Genomic DNA, 14,834 nt, shown 5'->3' with positions numbered 1-14,834 from the left:
GAGCATAGCCCTTGAATTATGGCCAGCACAGGCAGCCCCTGCCCAGACCTGCCAGGCCCCACTGGCTCCTGCTGGTCTTACCAGGCAGAGTCCTGCTGCTGCACTGGAGCTAGCTTACTGGCATTTGGGATTTTTTTTTTTTTTTAGTTTTGGGGCCATACCCAGTCATGTTTAGGGGTCACTCCTGACTCTGCACACAGAAATCACTCCCAGAGGTGCCTGGAAACCATGTGGGGTGCTGGGGAAGGAATCCAGGTCAGGCATGTTCTGCACTGTGCTACTGCCTGGCCCTCACCTGTGTTGGACCTCGGTGGAGGTGGTGGCTTGGCCGAGCTGGCGGCCGGCACCGAGAGTGACTTATAGAGCGCTGTGTCCCGCCGTTCCTTGAAGCGCTCAGCAGCCATGAGCGCATTGGACAGCTCTTGCAGCGGCATGCTGGTGATGTCGGACGAGAAGGGGCTCAGGGGGTTCTCCAGACTCATGAGCCAGCTGGTGTTCCCTGCAGTATAGACAGCTGATCACCCCAAGCCCAGACCCCAGGACTCAAGCCCATCTGGAGACAGACCTCCACAGTGATGAAGGTAGGGCCAGTCCTAGGGCAGCCCACCGAGCCCTATGCTCCCTGCTATGGGGGTCGGGTGATGAATGTCTGCTGGCCTGAGTCCAGGGAGATAAAATAGTGCCCCATGACGCCGAACGTACCTGTGGGCCTGCGTACCAGGATCTCTGCCCACCCCTGTGTCAGCAGCGGCACGTAGGCGGCCAGGTTTGTTTTCTCCTTCTGAGCTGGCTGCCAGACACCCGCGGGTGCACTTGGAGCTGCAGCAGCAGGGCTGCCTGGGAAGTGGGGGGCTGGAGCGTCCAGGGGTCCCATGCGAAGGCCATGGCCCCCTGGGGTGAGGGAGGGAGGGCTGGTGAGCCACCTACCCAGGCACAGCCACTAGCAGACCATTGTTTCAGCCATGCCTGGCCTGGTAATTCTCCCATACAGGGACCCGGAGCTGCTGAGGAAAGCCTCCAAGGGAGCTTTCCTGCAGTTCTTTATTTGTTTTTTTAATTGTTAAATTATCTTTATTTAAACACTGTGATTACAAATATGACTGTAGTTGTATGATTACAGTCATGTAAAGAACACCCCCTTTCACCAGTGCAAGATTCCCACCACCAATTTCCCAGATCTCCCTCTTTCTTGTAGTTCTGACCCCAGAGCACCCCATGACATATCCCAAGCCCCACAGGAGAAATGAGGGTCGGGACTCACCAGACATGGAGCGGACCCGGTCGCGAGCCCCTCGGCACACCTGCTGCTCAGCCTGGGACTCTAGCTTGGCGGGAGCTTCCTTCGTCTGACGCGCGTGCATGCCAGGCCTGGGGCTGAGGGCCCAATGGAAGATGAGGGGGGCCAGGGCTCCAGAGGGGCTGGCTCAGGAGGGGTGGGGGCGCCTCACCTCAGCTCTGGGCTGCCCTGATGCTCTCCTGAGTCCAGGCCCAGCAGAGAGCGCGTCCCGGTGCCCACGCTGGTCGTCACCGTGACCAACTTGTTCCCGACTAGCCAGGTCTTGGTCCTGCCACCAGCCAGAAGGAACTCGCCCACAGGGGACCTGAAAGGGCAGCGAGCAGGTCAGCGCAGCACCAGGTAGACCCCACCCAGGACTGCATCTGCACCCACCTCTTGGGGACGGCCGTGAAGTTGGAGAACACATATCTGGCCATCATGTCCAGACACGTCTCCGTGAGCTCCAGGTGGAGGGTCTTCAGGCTGTCATCAGCCTGCGCCATCGAGCTCTCATCTGCGGACCCCAGGCTGGCACTGGTGAGGGATGTGTGGATCCTGCTAGAGGGACAGGCCATGGCGGTGAGGGGCTGGCAGGGCTGAAGCACCGACCACCACGGCCAAGCTCAGGCATGCAGGTGGTAAGGACTTTTGGAGACTGCCAGGGCAGGTGGCAACTAGCCACAGCCTCAAGAACCCAGAGGAGACAGAGGCCAGGTGCAGGGCAGGGTGGGGTGAGATGGAGCACCAAGCACGCACTGGGCTCAGGGTCGGGGAGGGGCCAGTCCAGTCATGCAGACACGCAACCCACACACGCACACACCAAGATTGCATTCTGCCCACACGCCTGGCCGGAGAGAGGGCGAGGGCCCCACGTATGGGCCCAGGCAGCCTGTGCTCCACGTCTCCCTCATGGGGAGGGTTAGGAGGGGGAATCCTGATGCCAATTCAGACTCTGGGCCACGTGTGGCTCACCAGAGAATTTGCTAGAACATGACTGTGAGGATAACCTATCTGCCACCCTGGACAGAGGACCACCCCTATCCTCAGTGGCACAGCCCAGGGCCAGCGGGCATCTGGGGGACCAGGGGCAGTTACTTAGCAGGACCCCAAAAGTCCAGGGAAGGGGGATGCCCCGACTGAGCAGCAGCAGCTCAAGACCACCGGAGGTGACGAAAACAAGCCTGGGGCACAGTGGGTTCTCCTGACCCACAGTTCCCACTGAAGAGACTCCAGTGTCCTGGGCCTGCCTGGTTCCCCCAAGCAGCATGTGAGGCTTGGGGCAGAATGCAACCTTCCCCCCTCACCACCAGGCTCCGGGGGGGCCACTGTGGCTCCAGCGCGGAGGTCATACCAGCAGCCCCATGCATTCCCTTCCCCCCGTGCCCCAGCCGGCAGAGCCACTACCTGCGGACCACCTGCTCGGACACACTGATGCTGCGGCAGCGGAAGGCCTCGGCAGCACAGCTCTCCAGGAGCTCTTTCACAGGCGCAGAGTTACTCAGGCCTTGTCTGGGGGGCCTGGCTACCCTCAGACTACCGGGGGAGGGGGAGGCCCCAAGCCCCACAGCCCAGCCCCAAGGACAGGAAGCCAGTGGAGGAGGAGGAAAGGTCACAGGTCACAGGGTGAGAATGGAGCGCCCGCGCAGGGACAAGGCCATGCCAGAGGCCAGTGAGCGGGAGGAAAAAAAAACAAAACAGACATCTCATAAACATGGTGAGGAGACGGCTTCACACGAGGCGCCCCCCCCAGCGGAGAACTGACACTCGTGCGAACCCCGCAGCACGGTCCAAGCTATGCAGCCCAGACCCCCCCTGCAGAGGCCAGCACCAGCCAGGCCCGGGACAAGGCCCCGAAAGGTCGGCTGCAGGGGAGCAGGCACAGGGCGGCGGAGGGAAGGGCTTGGCGGGGGATTCGAGCACGGCCGAACACAGCGCCTTCCACTGGACAAAGCGGCCCTGACAAGCAAGGGGCCGGGTGAAGCAGGGAGGGGCAGCAGGGGAGGCACAGAAGGAGGCCCCTGTCCAGTCTGGGTGCGAGCAGGGAGGAGGTGGGAGTGGTGGCCCCTATCCAGGCCAGGGTCCCGCTTCTCAGGCGCCTCAACACAAGCCCAGGCTTGCCCCGACGCAGCAGGGAGGCACAATGACTCCACGCTAAGGGGGCCCCAGCAAAGGCTGCTGTCCCTGGGGGGGGCCCTGCCCAGCCTCCCCATCCCACCTCACACAGGCCCACACCCGCCCCTCTGCTCGCACCTTTTGGGCCTCTCGTTGAGGCTGGTGCTCCGCGCCCGGAAGCTGTCCTTCTCGGGGGTGTCATCGAACGAGAGGAGCACGTTGGAACGCAGGCCCTGGGCAGAGCAACAAGCAGACCTGGAGGGAGCGGGCGGGTGCGTCTGCCCACTCACCCTCGCACACTGGGCCAGACTGACTGGATGTGAGGTGCCCCGCACCTACCTTGGTGATGTAGGGAACAAAATCCTTGCGGAAGGGCAGGCGGCACCGGATGAACCACATGGCGATGACGTGGTGGGCCAGGCACACGATGTACTGGTTGAATCTGGGGAGCGAGAGGCCCCCAGAGAGCCCTTACCCCAGGGAACATGCCGGAAGCTGAGGTCTCAGAGGCCAGCAGGCTGTCACCCGGGGACCTCCAGATACTCGCACACTCACTTGGATGGGTTGGTATAGGGCAGGGAGATGGCGAACACGCTGGCGTACTGCTCAGCAGCGAAGTTTCGGTAGAGGTGCGGCAGCCGGGCCAGGGCTGGGGCAGGATAGCAGGAGGGACCATCAGTCACGCCATGTCAGGGGCCGCAGGGGTGGGGGTGGAGTGGGGGGAAGGGCACCGCCCAGCACGCCCTACTGAAAGTCCCAGCAGTGTTCTACGTGTCTGTGACTGCAGCCAGAGCAGCACAAGGGCTGCAACAGTGAGGTGTCTAAACCAGGTATGGCGGTCTTGGCCAGTGCACCAGATGGCTGTGTCCCTGGCACCATACCTCTGGAGTTTTGGCCCAGAGTCACCAGCAGGGTCCTTGGATCTTGTGGCTTGGAGGTAGCCACAAAACAAAACAGCCAAGGCCCAAAGAGGCAGCATGGCAGGAGACATGGGCCTGCCTCAGACCCATCAGGCTTCCATCCCCAGCACCTCCTATGAGCCCAAGCTCTGGGGGTACACAAGAGGCCAGGCCAAGGCCGGGTGAGCTATGAGAGCAGCTGACCGTTAGGTCCACCTATACATGCAGAACCCACTTACTAGACAGGAACTCGAGCAGGGGAACGGCCATGCTGGCAGTGGCCGAGATGTGCGTGAGCTTCACCACCAGCACAGGCAGGGCCTTGATGATGACGTCGGGCATCTCCACGCTGCAGGTGGCCAGCGCCACCACACACTGGCCGGCACAGCGGAAGATGAGGCCTTGCTCCAGGCAGTATACTAGCTCCCGCTGAGGGGACATAGACTGTCAGCGGCTGCCTGTCCAGACCCTGCCACCGTTCCTTGGTCTGGGCAAGGAACCCCACCACTCCCTAGAATGTTCTATAGAGGTGAATAACAAAAGCTTGAAACTCGGGCCTGAGGGTAAAAGCAAGAGTGCAACAGGGAAGGCACCTGCCTTGCATGACCAACTGGGTTCAATTCCCAGCACCCAAACTAGTCCACCCAGCACTGCCAAGAGTGATCTTTGAGCACCGCCAGGCATGGCCCCAAAACAAAAAAAAGTCAAGAGTCACGAGGGAGGGGCGGAGGGAGAGAGGGAAAAAAAAAAAAAAAGAGTCTCAACCCTATGCACCTTCTACAGGCCTGCACACTAGATCTCCTATGCCTGCACTGCAGGAATATGCTGCCCCCATTCCATTGCAGGGGTCACAGCTGGCTCAGGCCACAGCACAAGGCAATCAGTAGGGTGATGGCAGGCAGCCAGGCCTACTGGATCCCTTGCAGGATCCTCGGTCCCTCATGGCCATTAGCATCTTGGAGGCTGAACCTGGGGGGCAGGAGTCTCTTGAGGCTCCAGCACCCCCAGCTGGCCAAGACCGATGTGGAATCTGAACTTGTAAGAATACTGCCCCTCATGGTGAAGCAGAGTGAACTTTAACAGTGACAAGGCCACAGGCCACCAGAGTGTGGGGAGGGACAGGGACCAGCCACAGCTCTTCGAGGGGATGATCAGGGCCCGCTCACAGCCATGCATGCTTTCTGAGTCTCCACGACGGGTACACGAACGCATGCACAAAGATACACAGATGGTCTGTATACATATCGTGAGTAACTGCATCTAGCATAAACTCCCCCCTGGCCTGAGGGGTGACAATGAACTGGGATAGATAGAGCTCTGTCAGCCGCCAGGGAGAACATGCCATGCCCAGACTGACGACGCACCTGCCTGGCTTTGTCCAGGTAGTCGTGGTAAGAGATGAGTGCCGTCAGCACGGGGACCACAGCCAGGTGAAGGTCAGTTCTTGAGAACCCTTCTGGGGCACCACGAAGCCGGTCCAGGGTCTTGGGGCCTGAAAGCTGACCAGGCCCCCCATGTGAAGGGCTGCAACCAGGTCTCAGAAGACCAGGGGCAGATTCAGCCCCACTTGGGCCCACAAGGCTCCACTGTCTCTGGCACAGCACACAGGCGGCCTTTGGTCCTTGAATACTGGGAGCAGCACCGTAGCCCTCAATAAGAAGTTTGGGTTGGATCGATAGCACAGTGGGGTGTTTGGCTTGCACATGGCTGATCTGGGATCAATCCCCAGCCCCTCGAGACTCCTAGGACTAATTCCTGAGTGCAGAATCAAAAGTAACTCCTGAGCACTACCAGGTGTGGCCAAAAACCAAACCTCTGGGCCAGAGAGAAAGCATGGAGGTAGGGTGTTTGCTTTGCATGCAGAAGGATTCTGGTTCAAATCCCAGAATCCCATATGGTCCCCCGAGCCTGCCAGGAGCAATTTCTGAGTGTAGAGCCAGGAGTAACCCCTGAGCACTACTGGGTGTGACCCAAAACAAAAAAACGAAACAAAAAAAACCAAACCTCCAAAATCCCACAGCCAAGAAGCAGAGTGCCAACCTCTACCACAGAAGAGATGGGGCCAGGGCACCTATGCCAGCTGGGCATCTGTGCTCAGAAGGATGCCAGGCCCCTCACAGAGACCAGATCAGCCCCACTTGTTCTGCCCATCAGGACAGAGAGGAGATGTGGGCCCAGGATGCCTGCTGGGGTATGCGGGGCTACCATGGAGCAGAGTGCTGAGGAGAGCTGGTCCACGTTGCATGGGGACGTGAAGATGAGGACCTTATAACGCAGCGACTCAGGTAGCCGGCTCAGGACTAGCTTCAGCACCTTCCAGTCTGTCTCCTGCAGGTGCAGAGCAGAGTGTGAGCTGGAGAACAAAAAGGCTGGGCAGTGGGGAGGTCGTTGTGTCCCCCAAGTTCCTGCACCTCAGATCCACAGCTCCCAAAGCAAGAGTAGTGGGTAACCCTTGTCCTGAGTTGGGTTTGTTCCCCACCTGCCTGGCAGGGACCCAGGATCGCATGCTTGTTGCCTGCCCAATGTCCACTGGAACAATGACTAAGGGCTAGCATAAGTCATAGGACACAAAGGGACAAGACAATGGGTACCTCCTCAAATGGCCACCAGCCAGACATTGCAGCCAAATCTGCCTGAGCCTACGTAATGAGAACATGGAGACCCCCCCAGTGGCCCCTGGCACAGCCCATCCCACCCTGAAGCCCCACAAAAGCCCCAGTCCCACCTGTTTCAGGCACTGCAGCAGAGCGCGAAAGAGCCGGGCGTAAGGCAGGGAGCCAAAGCGCACAGTGGGGCCCGGCACTGAGGGGCCTGGAGGACCCGTGGGCAACGATAGGGAGCTGCTGGCCTTTTCAGAGGCCCTCTCCGGCTCACTAGGGATAGAGGGGAGAAGCACTGAGCTGAAAACCTGCTATTACAACCTGATGACAAGCCCCAGGACAGGGCAGAGGGCGACAAGGCACGTACAGGGAGTCGCAGAGGCAGTATGGGCTGAACCGCACGACCCCGTCCTTGTTGGGCAAGCCCAGGCGGTGTAGTGAGTCAGCACGAAGCAGCAACAGGAAGTCAAAGGCCTGCAAAGAAGGGCAGGCAGCTGAGTCCCCTCACAAGTCCACCACCCACGGCCTCGGGGCAGCTCCTGGGCACTCTGCAGCTCTTCAACCCATGTGCTGGACTGACGGTGAGGAACTGGGAGGTGCCCCCCCCCACTGCAATACCTGCAGCCGGATGCTGCTGGCGATGGGGAGCGAATAGCCACACTTGTAATGCAGCTGCAGGTGGCTAACCAGTAGATCGTACACGCGCATGGCATGGCTGGCTGGCAGGCAGTACAGCTTGGTCTGCAGAAGAAGCAGGGGAGGTGAGGTCTGCAACCCCACCACCTCGCTCCCAAACACTCATGCAATGCCCACTGCAGAGCCTTCTTCTCTGAGTAACCCCCACATGCCTTCTCAGGCTACACCCACCCTGGGGCACACAGCTGGACACCCCGAGCTCTCAACTCCACCTGGAGCCAAGGCCTCAGCCAGGCCCATAGCAGAAGAGATTCAGTTGAGCCAGGTACAAGCCACCACAGCAGCAGCCACAACAGCCTGAGGGCCCAGCAAGACACTACACCAGATACAGAAGCCAGTATTACCCCAGCCCAGCCCAGAGCAACAGGCACGTTCGAGATGAGCAACAAGCCACTTCTGCCAGATGCTGAGCTGGCACACCCAGAACACAGGGCAGTGGGTGGTATCTGCCACCAAGGAAGCTGGGAACTAAGCTCTGACCCTGGTCAGTTCTGTAACCCTGAGTGCACCTACCTGCAAAATGACCAGAAGTCCCAGGACTGCAGTTTTCACATCCTCCAGGGTGGCACAGTACGCAGCCATGTCCCTCTCTTCCAGCTCAGGTGGCGAAGAGAGGGGACGCGCCATGACCTGGGGGGATGCAGCGAAGTCAGCCCTGCCACTTGGGGAGGCATCTCCCCTGTGCCTCACATTGCCCTGGTGGCCCCACCTTCTCAATGATGTCCAGCAGGCTGTTGAAGTGGTGCGTGTGGCAGCCCTCGGCCAGGTCTACCAGCAGCTGTGTGGCCAGCTTGCGAACCTGGTGGTCTCGGTCTTCGGAGATGTGGCAGAGCTGGGAGATGACCACCGAGCTGATGAGCTCCTCCTGCGTGAGCACAAGCCAGTGAGCACGGCCTGACAGGATGGACTCAGCTTATGGGGCCGTGGTTCAGGGTATAGACTGGCCCAAGCACAGGCCCGAGAACTGAGAGGCTGTCTGGAAAAGTGGCCCTGAAGCAAGATGGGGTCCCAAGCATGGATGGTGGGGCACACGGTGGGTGGACTGTGGGTAGATGGGGTGAGTGGGGGGTGGGAAAGGGGGAATGAGGCAAACCAATCGCGGGGAGATGGAGGGAAGGTTGGTGGGAAAAGTGGGCAAGACAGTTACGAGTGCCTGTCACAGGATACCCGCAGAGCCTGAGCCAAGGAAGGACGCACCTCGTAGAACTGCCTGTTGATGAGCAGCACAAAGGAGAGCACGTCCAGCACCTTGATGCGCACTGCACTCCTCGACTCGTGCCTGCAGGGGAACAGACACTGCTGGGACACGGCCCAGAGCACCCAGTGGAGAAAACTGGGAGGGACAAACACCCGGCCCTGGGCCAGCATGAGGCAGGGAGTTCAGCTCACTAGGAGCAGGCCTCCAGGGCAGACACTGGGTACTCTCAGCACCAAGGCTGGCCTTGCCTCGGGGTCTGGGAGCAGCTAACCTGAAGAACCGCTCCATGAGGGCCTGCAGGGTGTGAATCCAGCCGTCCTTGGCAGGATGGATGGACTGGGCTCGGTATGTGATCAGGTTTAACAGGGAGGATTCCTGGCAGACACAACAACATATGTTAGCTGCTTGCAGCGCCCTTCCACTGGGTCCCTTCTAACCCCCACTTGTGCTGCTGGGCCCAAGATGTTGGCTAAGTGAGACCAGCCACTCGCAGACCCAGGTGGGGGTTCCCTCTACCCCAAGAAAAAGGTGGGAGTAAGCAGGCGTGAAAATCTGAGTGGAACCACCTAAAAGCCCTGGCATCGTGCTAAGCATTTATGGCAAGACCCGTCTGCCACCTGCAGAGCAGATGCACCAAGCAACAAGTCTCCAGGAGCCATAAGTAGAACAGGGCAGATGCACCAGGCTGGCTCCCGCCTCCACCTGGCAGCCCAGCCACATCACGCAGCGCACACACAGGACACCAAAGAGAGGCCTTTGGCACAGCCCAGCTCCCCCCGAATATCACAGAACCTGGCAGGGAGCAGTGGGTGGGCACTCACAGGCCTCTGGTCCGCATATTTCTCCACCAGCTCAAAGTATCTCTCCCGGGAACCATGGAACTCATTCTGGTCACAGAGCTCCTCCACTGTGCTCAGCAGGTCGTGGACGATGGTTTTAAGGCTCGGGCTGTCCAGGTTCTAAAATATGAAGTTGAGGGGACTGTCCCCAGGGGACCGCACAGATGACAGTCCACCCCCAATACAGCACTGGATTTGGGACACAACCTGGCTGTACTCCATGAAGAAGCTCCACCCACCATCAGCATCATGAGTCTGGGCGTCCTTTCCACTGGCCTGGCCTGGCCTTCAACAGCTCACACCTTTGAAGGTATGGTCCCCAGAAGGTCCAGCTCTGAGCTAGCGCTAGACACTTGTCTCCTCACAGCCCTGGCCTCCTCAATGCCAGGAGGGGTCAGTGCTGTGGTCCTCAAAGGGCAAGTGTCTGCTCAGCACATGGGAGCCCCAGGGCTGTTTCCTAGAATCACCATGTCCCCTGAGCATTGACAGTTGTGCAAAGGTACGATGGACATTCTAGATGCTTTCAGGGATCATGTGAGTGCGGCTGGCAGGACCATGGTAGCCTGGCCCATTCCTAAGGCTGATCCTGGGCTCACCCACTCAAACCCTGCCAGGAAGCCCATATGATGGTAGCTTGGGAAGGGCCACTGGCACCTTACCTGCAGCTGCTGGAGCAGACGCTCCATGATGCAAAGCAGCACATCCCAGGTCACAGCCTGCAGCTCCCGCCGGTACTTCTTGGTGAGTCTGGTCACAGACAAGACGATCTCGTATGACACCAGCTCGTTGGGACAGGTCATGGCCTAGGACAGACGGGAGTAGGTGCAGTCATGATGACACCCCTGGACAAGGGCCACAGAGGCTGTCTTCAGCAGTGGGCTCTGACTCACTGGTCCTGGGGTCCCCACACAGCTTGGACCTTCCTGCAGTGAGGCGGGGACCAGATACAACCCAGCAAACACTTCCTGCCAACTCCCAGACACTCCCTGCACCCCAAGACTCACCTCATAAAAGGATGGCAGCACAGACGTCGGGGAGTTCCTGAGAGAGTATAGGCGATGGGCGCCCCACAGAGCCATGCCCACAAAGAACACAGCACCCCTCAGCAGCGGGGCATCCTCCATGTAGGCCCTGAAAACAACCCGGAGAGTGAGCAGCCCGCTCAGGCCTATGGCAAGCTGGGGAGGGGCAGCTCAGCAGCTCTGGCAGGATCCAACTCCCATCCATCCCTCTAAATCGCCGTTGCGGGCCAGGAACCAACCTCAGCGCTGGCACAACACAGTGTCAGCAGGTGCAGAAATGCAAGGGTCAGTTTACGCCTCAGATCAAAGCCCTGGGAAGCCTCCTTGGAGCCAGAAAACCCAAAGCATGCAGCCAGGCCACAAGGCAGGCGAGAATAGTTTTCTTGACCACATACAGGTGAGTGCCATGTGGCCGCCAGCAAAGCTGAGTCAGGTTCATGCCCAGTAGTGTAGGGAGCCCACGACGGGGCTCAACCAGGAAACAGCTAAGGGATGGGGAAGACCAAATCCACTGTGGTAGGGCTTGGACACTCTGACCTCCAAGCTGCTGAGGGAAGGGCTGGTAGACACCCTATGCTGCTAAGGGCCAGGCTCCCGCCTCGAGCAGCCCCAGAGTCTTTGGGGCTAGTCAGCACCCACTTGCCTGTCCTCCATGATGTAACACATGTTGCAGATGGCGCTGTGGCCCAGGTGGGTGCCCAGGAGGTTCCGCATCAGCTGGTAGACAGGACATGGCTATGAGGTGAAGTGGGGCGCCCCCACAGGCAACCCCCTTCCCACTCTGGCACCCTGCCCACCTTCCAGCAAGGCTCACAGAGCTCCTTCACATTAACGGTGCGGCACAGGGTGACAAGGAAAAGTGGAAGGCTCTCAGCCGGCAGGCAGTTGTAGCAGACCACAGCGTCCAGCACCTGCAGAGAGACCTGGGGTGCCCCTGGGGGTCACGGCAGGTGACAGCACCCCAGTCACATGGGCACCCCGTGCTGACCCAGGACCACAGGCAGAGGCGAGCAAACAGCCACTGACCTCGATGTCCACAGGTGACACAGTCTGGACGCAGAGAAGGCAGATCATGCTGTGGGGGAAGTGTTAGCATCAGTGGGACCCACTGGTCAAGGGAGACACCCCAGAAACTGAGCCACAGCCCATGTCCCAGGATAGGAGACATCAGCTCATTCATCCCCCAACACATTTAGTAGTCCAGGCCCCACAGCTAGTGTACCCTAAAGGATAGAGCCCCCACAGCTAGTGTACCCCAAAGGATAGAGCCACCCAAGGATACACAGAAATGGGCTTACTGGACCATCGACGCGATGTACTCGTCCAGGTAGCAGCTATTGAACTTGACCAAGTTTACAAGAACCAGGAGGAATTCGGAGGACAGGCCAACGTCCATCCACTGTAGGACAAACTCAGCTGGGAAAGAGATGGGAGACCAGCAGGTCAGCATGACCCACACAAGGGCTTCCCATGGTCCCTGTCAGCACCAAAGCCTGAATCTACTCGGCCTCCTCCTCCCTATCCTCTCTTGAGGAAACTGCATGGTTAGGACAGAGGAAGTACAGTCCAGGGGCAGGTGATACCCAAACCCACTGACACAGGCTCCCTCCAGCACCACCCAAAAGGCAAACTGGGTTGGGCCAGGTCTAGGCTTACTTGGAACCATGTACTTACTGCCAGAAGCAAGATCCTCCCGATGGGGGAATTGGGGGAATCACTCCCAGAAGCTCTAGGGGGACCCGAAAGTCACTCCCATCAGCTCTCAGAGGACCGCAGGGTCACTCTGGGCACCTCTCGGCCACCCAGACAGCGGTTCCACATAGGGACCCAGAAATATGCTCCTAGGGGCGCTACAGGACCAGATGTCAGGTGGTCCTGGTAGGTGCCAAGGACCCAACTTAGGTCCTCACCTTGGCCACTGGCCCCCAAGTCTCATCCCTGCAGTTTTGCCAAACTTCCCACGAGACTTGAGCTCAGCAGAGCTGTGTAATCCGGCTGCCCCCAGAACACCCATTGCCTCTCTGGGCCCCTGCAGTTCTGAGCATGGCCAAGGCTGGGAAAGCCGACAACCCAGGGGCACCCACCCAGCTCTTCTTCCAAATAGGCGATGTGTCTCCCGTTGTCTGTGAGTGCCTTGAACACCTCCAGCCTCTCAGGAAGGTCTTCACGACAGGGATAATCCTTGATTGCTTTGAAGAAAAGGGCTCGGAGCACACCCAAGCGGTCCCCCTGAAGGCAAAATAGCAGTCGGCAACACAGCAGGGCCCAGATACTCACAACATAGAGTGGGGTGTCCCAGGGCTACTAGATTAAGACTGAAAGGATGAAGGAGCACCTGAGAGGCTTCAGAGTTTGTGGTTGCTAGCGTGGCACTCCCGGTGCTCCAGCTCTGTGTCCCCACCGGGAGACAAGGCACAGGAAGCAGAAACCAGGGGCCAAGGAAGAAGCATCAGGCAGACAGCCTGGTAGCAGGCTGCCATGTGGGCACCTGACACGAAGCCCCTATATGCCAGTGTTGAGGAATCACGAGGACATCTAGGTGGAGGCCCCAGTGGCTTCCCTGGATCTCCCCTGCAGAATCGTCAGCACCCAGCCCAGCAGAACGGGACCAGCCTCACCTGCCCCTGCACAATGGCCTTAAGCAGGGCCAATACCGCATGCCGAGCCTCTGGTGGCCTCTCAGGCTGCAGCAGGTCAGAGACAGCTTTCCAGAGTGCCTCCACGGCATGCTGTGTGGGTGGGAGACGGGGCCATCAGCAGGTGCTCCAGGGAGCAAAGACAGAGCAGAGTTGGAATAGGCCCATCTAGGACAAACCCACCTCTTCAAATTTCTTCGTTTTGGCAACTTCACAGATCTGCCCTATCACCCGGATGCGATTATTGAGGCCACATTCGATACTCAGTTCCTGGAGGCAGAGCAGGGAGAGATCTCTTTAACCATTACCCTGACAACTGCCGCACACCCCAGACCAGCCGCTGCTGAGGTCAGTCAGCGACAGCACCTGTACCAGCGGAAATTCACTGCACCAGTCTGTCTTGCTGTCAGCTGTCATGCTCAGTTGGATCTTCAGCAGTTGCCTCAACTTGAAGAAACTTTGCCCCCATGGAAATGAAGTGGGTTACTTTTCAGCACTCTGAACTCCCTGCCCTCCGCCTCCAGGCCCCACAGGCTGCCCCCTCCTGTCCGGGTCCGAGATTCATCCAGTCTGGATGCTGCAAACCCACAGTGCAGGCCTTGGTGGTCTCACTGAGCACAAGCAGGCAAAGAGCAGATTGTGCCTATCTATTCCTTGCTGCATAGTACTTCCGTGCCTTGCCCTTTGCCCGCATCCTCCACCAGCCCCGAACCAGAAACACTTCCACGGGGCCAAACAGGTGTCAGACACGACGACATAAAGAGTTCAGACAATCAGGAAAAGAAATAAATAAAAACGACAGCTGGGTAAACTGTCCCAGGGCCTGAGATGCAGGCTGCCAACCAACGTGGGTGCCAACCATATTCTTGAGCTTGGCAAGGCAGGGCTGCTAAGGAAGGAGCTACAGAGTCTCTCCCCGACAGGCCTGATGCCTCCTTGCACTTGCAGTTTTGCGTGAATCAAAGCAGGAGAGACAGCACTGCGGGGAGGGCTTTGGCTTTGCATGCTGCTCACTGGAGTTCGATCCCGGCACCCCACAGGTCCTCCCCGAGCCTGTCAGGGGTCACTTCTGAATGCAGAGCCAGGAGGAACCCCTGATCGCTGCCGGGCGTGACCCCCCCAAACAAAACAACAACAAAATAGGGCGCACTTTAGGGAGCCCGGGGGGGCCCCCAAATCCCAACCAGGACTGCAAGACCCAGGGTGAGGCGCCCCCCACTACCCTCAGGATGTCGGCGGTGACGACGAACTCCGTGTGCTTGCCCTCGGCGGAGCGGGGGTGCGGCCGGGAGGTCCCCAGGCCCAGCAGGATCTTGAACCTCTCCTTCAGGCCCGAGTCCTTGCTGGCGGGCTTGGCCATGGCGGGAAGGGGGCGCGGCCGGGGCCCGGGTCCAAGCAAGCCCGGCGGCCGCCTGTCAGCTCCCGCGACCAGCTCGGGCCAAGCCGGCGTCCGTGAGCTGACAGGCCGCGAGTCACTCGCCCCGCGCCGCGCCCGCTACACGCCGGGGCCGTCCGGGCCCGTCTGGGCCGCGAGCTCCAGCTCCGTCGCCTCCATC

At 59.4% G+C, this 14,834-nt stretch overlaps 1 protein-coding gene across 2 annotated transcripts in view; it reads right to left on the bottom strand.

Annotated features, from left to right (window-relative positions):
* Positions 1 to 14,834, bottom strand: part of TSC2 (TSC complex subunit 2) — an 18,648-nt gene extending 3,814 nt beyond the window's left edge. The window contains exons 1-30 of one of the 2 annotated variants that reach the window (XM_049768068.1): positions 14,501 to 14,834; positions 13,462 to 13,548; positions 13,261 to 13,371; positions 12,727 to 12,871; positions 11,941 to 12,058; positions 11,669 to 11,717; positions 11,440 to 11,565; positions 11,286 to 11,359; positions 10,625 to 10,751; positions 10,280 to 10,423; positions 9,603 to 9,740; positions 9,053 to 9,156; positions 8,781 to 8,862; positions 8,293 to 8,448; positions 8,097 to 8,213; positions 7,506 to 7,628; positions 7,255 to 7,361; positions 7,013 to 7,160; positions 6,493 to 6,615; positions 5,652 to 5,786; positions 4,527 to 4,716; positions 3,944 to 4,037; positions 3,728 to 3,830; positions 3,527 to 3,621; positions 2,681 to 2,809; positions 1,670 to 1,834; positions 1,449 to 1,601; positions 1,262 to 1,374; positions 703 to 891; positions 296 to 499 (exon numbers count right to left, since the gene is read on the bottom strand). In XM_049768068.1, coding sequence (XP_049624025.1) covers positions 296 to 499; positions 703 to 891; positions 1,262 to 1,374; positions 1,449 to 1,601; positions 1,670 to 1,834; positions 2,681 to 2,809; positions 3,527 to 3,621; positions 3,728 to 3,830; positions 3,944 to 4,037; positions 4,527 to 4,716; positions 5,652 to 5,786; positions 6,493 to 6,615; positions 7,013 to 7,160; positions 7,255 to 7,361; positions 7,506 to 7,628; positions 8,097 to 8,213; positions 8,293 to 8,448; positions 8,781 to 8,862; positions 9,053 to 9,156; positions 9,603 to 9,740; positions 10,280 to 10,423; positions 10,625 to 10,751; positions 11,286 to 11,359; positions 11,440 to 11,565; positions 11,669 to 11,717; positions 11,941 to 12,058; positions 12,727 to 12,871; positions 13,261 to 13,371; positions 13,462 to 13,548; positions 14,501 to 14,638 — 3,787 coding nt within the window. In that variant the 5' untranslated portion in view covers positions 14,639 to 14,834. The remainder of the gene's footprint in view (positions 1 to 295; positions 500 to 702; positions 892 to 1,261; positions 1,375 to 1,448; positions 1,602 to 1,669; positions 1,835 to 2,680; positions 2,810 to 3,526; positions 3,622 to 3,727; positions 3,831 to 3,943; positions 4,038 to 4,526; positions 4,717 to 5,651; positions 5,787 to 6,492; positions 6,616 to 7,012; positions 7,161 to 7,254; positions 7,362 to 7,505; positions 7,629 to 8,096; positions 8,214 to 8,292; positions 8,449 to 8,780; positions 8,863 to 9,052; positions 9,157 to 9,602; positions 9,741 to 10,279; positions 10,424 to 10,624; positions 10,752 to 11,285; positions 11,360 to 11,439; positions 11,566 to 11,668; positions 11,718 to 11,940; positions 12,059 to 12,726; positions 12,872 to 13,260; positions 13,372 to 13,461; positions 13,549 to 14,500) is intronic. The other variant, XM_049768067.1, reaches the window with a different exon arrangement.

Source organism: Suncus etruscus, chromosome 2 (assembly GCF_024139225.1).
Source record: "Suncus etruscus isolate mSunEtr1 chromosome 2, mSunEtr1.pri.cur, whole genome shotgun sequence".
Taxonomy (NCBI): domain Eukaryota; kingdom Metazoa; phylum Chordata; class Mammalia; order Eulipotyphla; family Soricidae; genus Suncus; species Suncus etruscus.
This window is presented reverse-complemented; position numbering and strand designations above follow the sequence as displayed.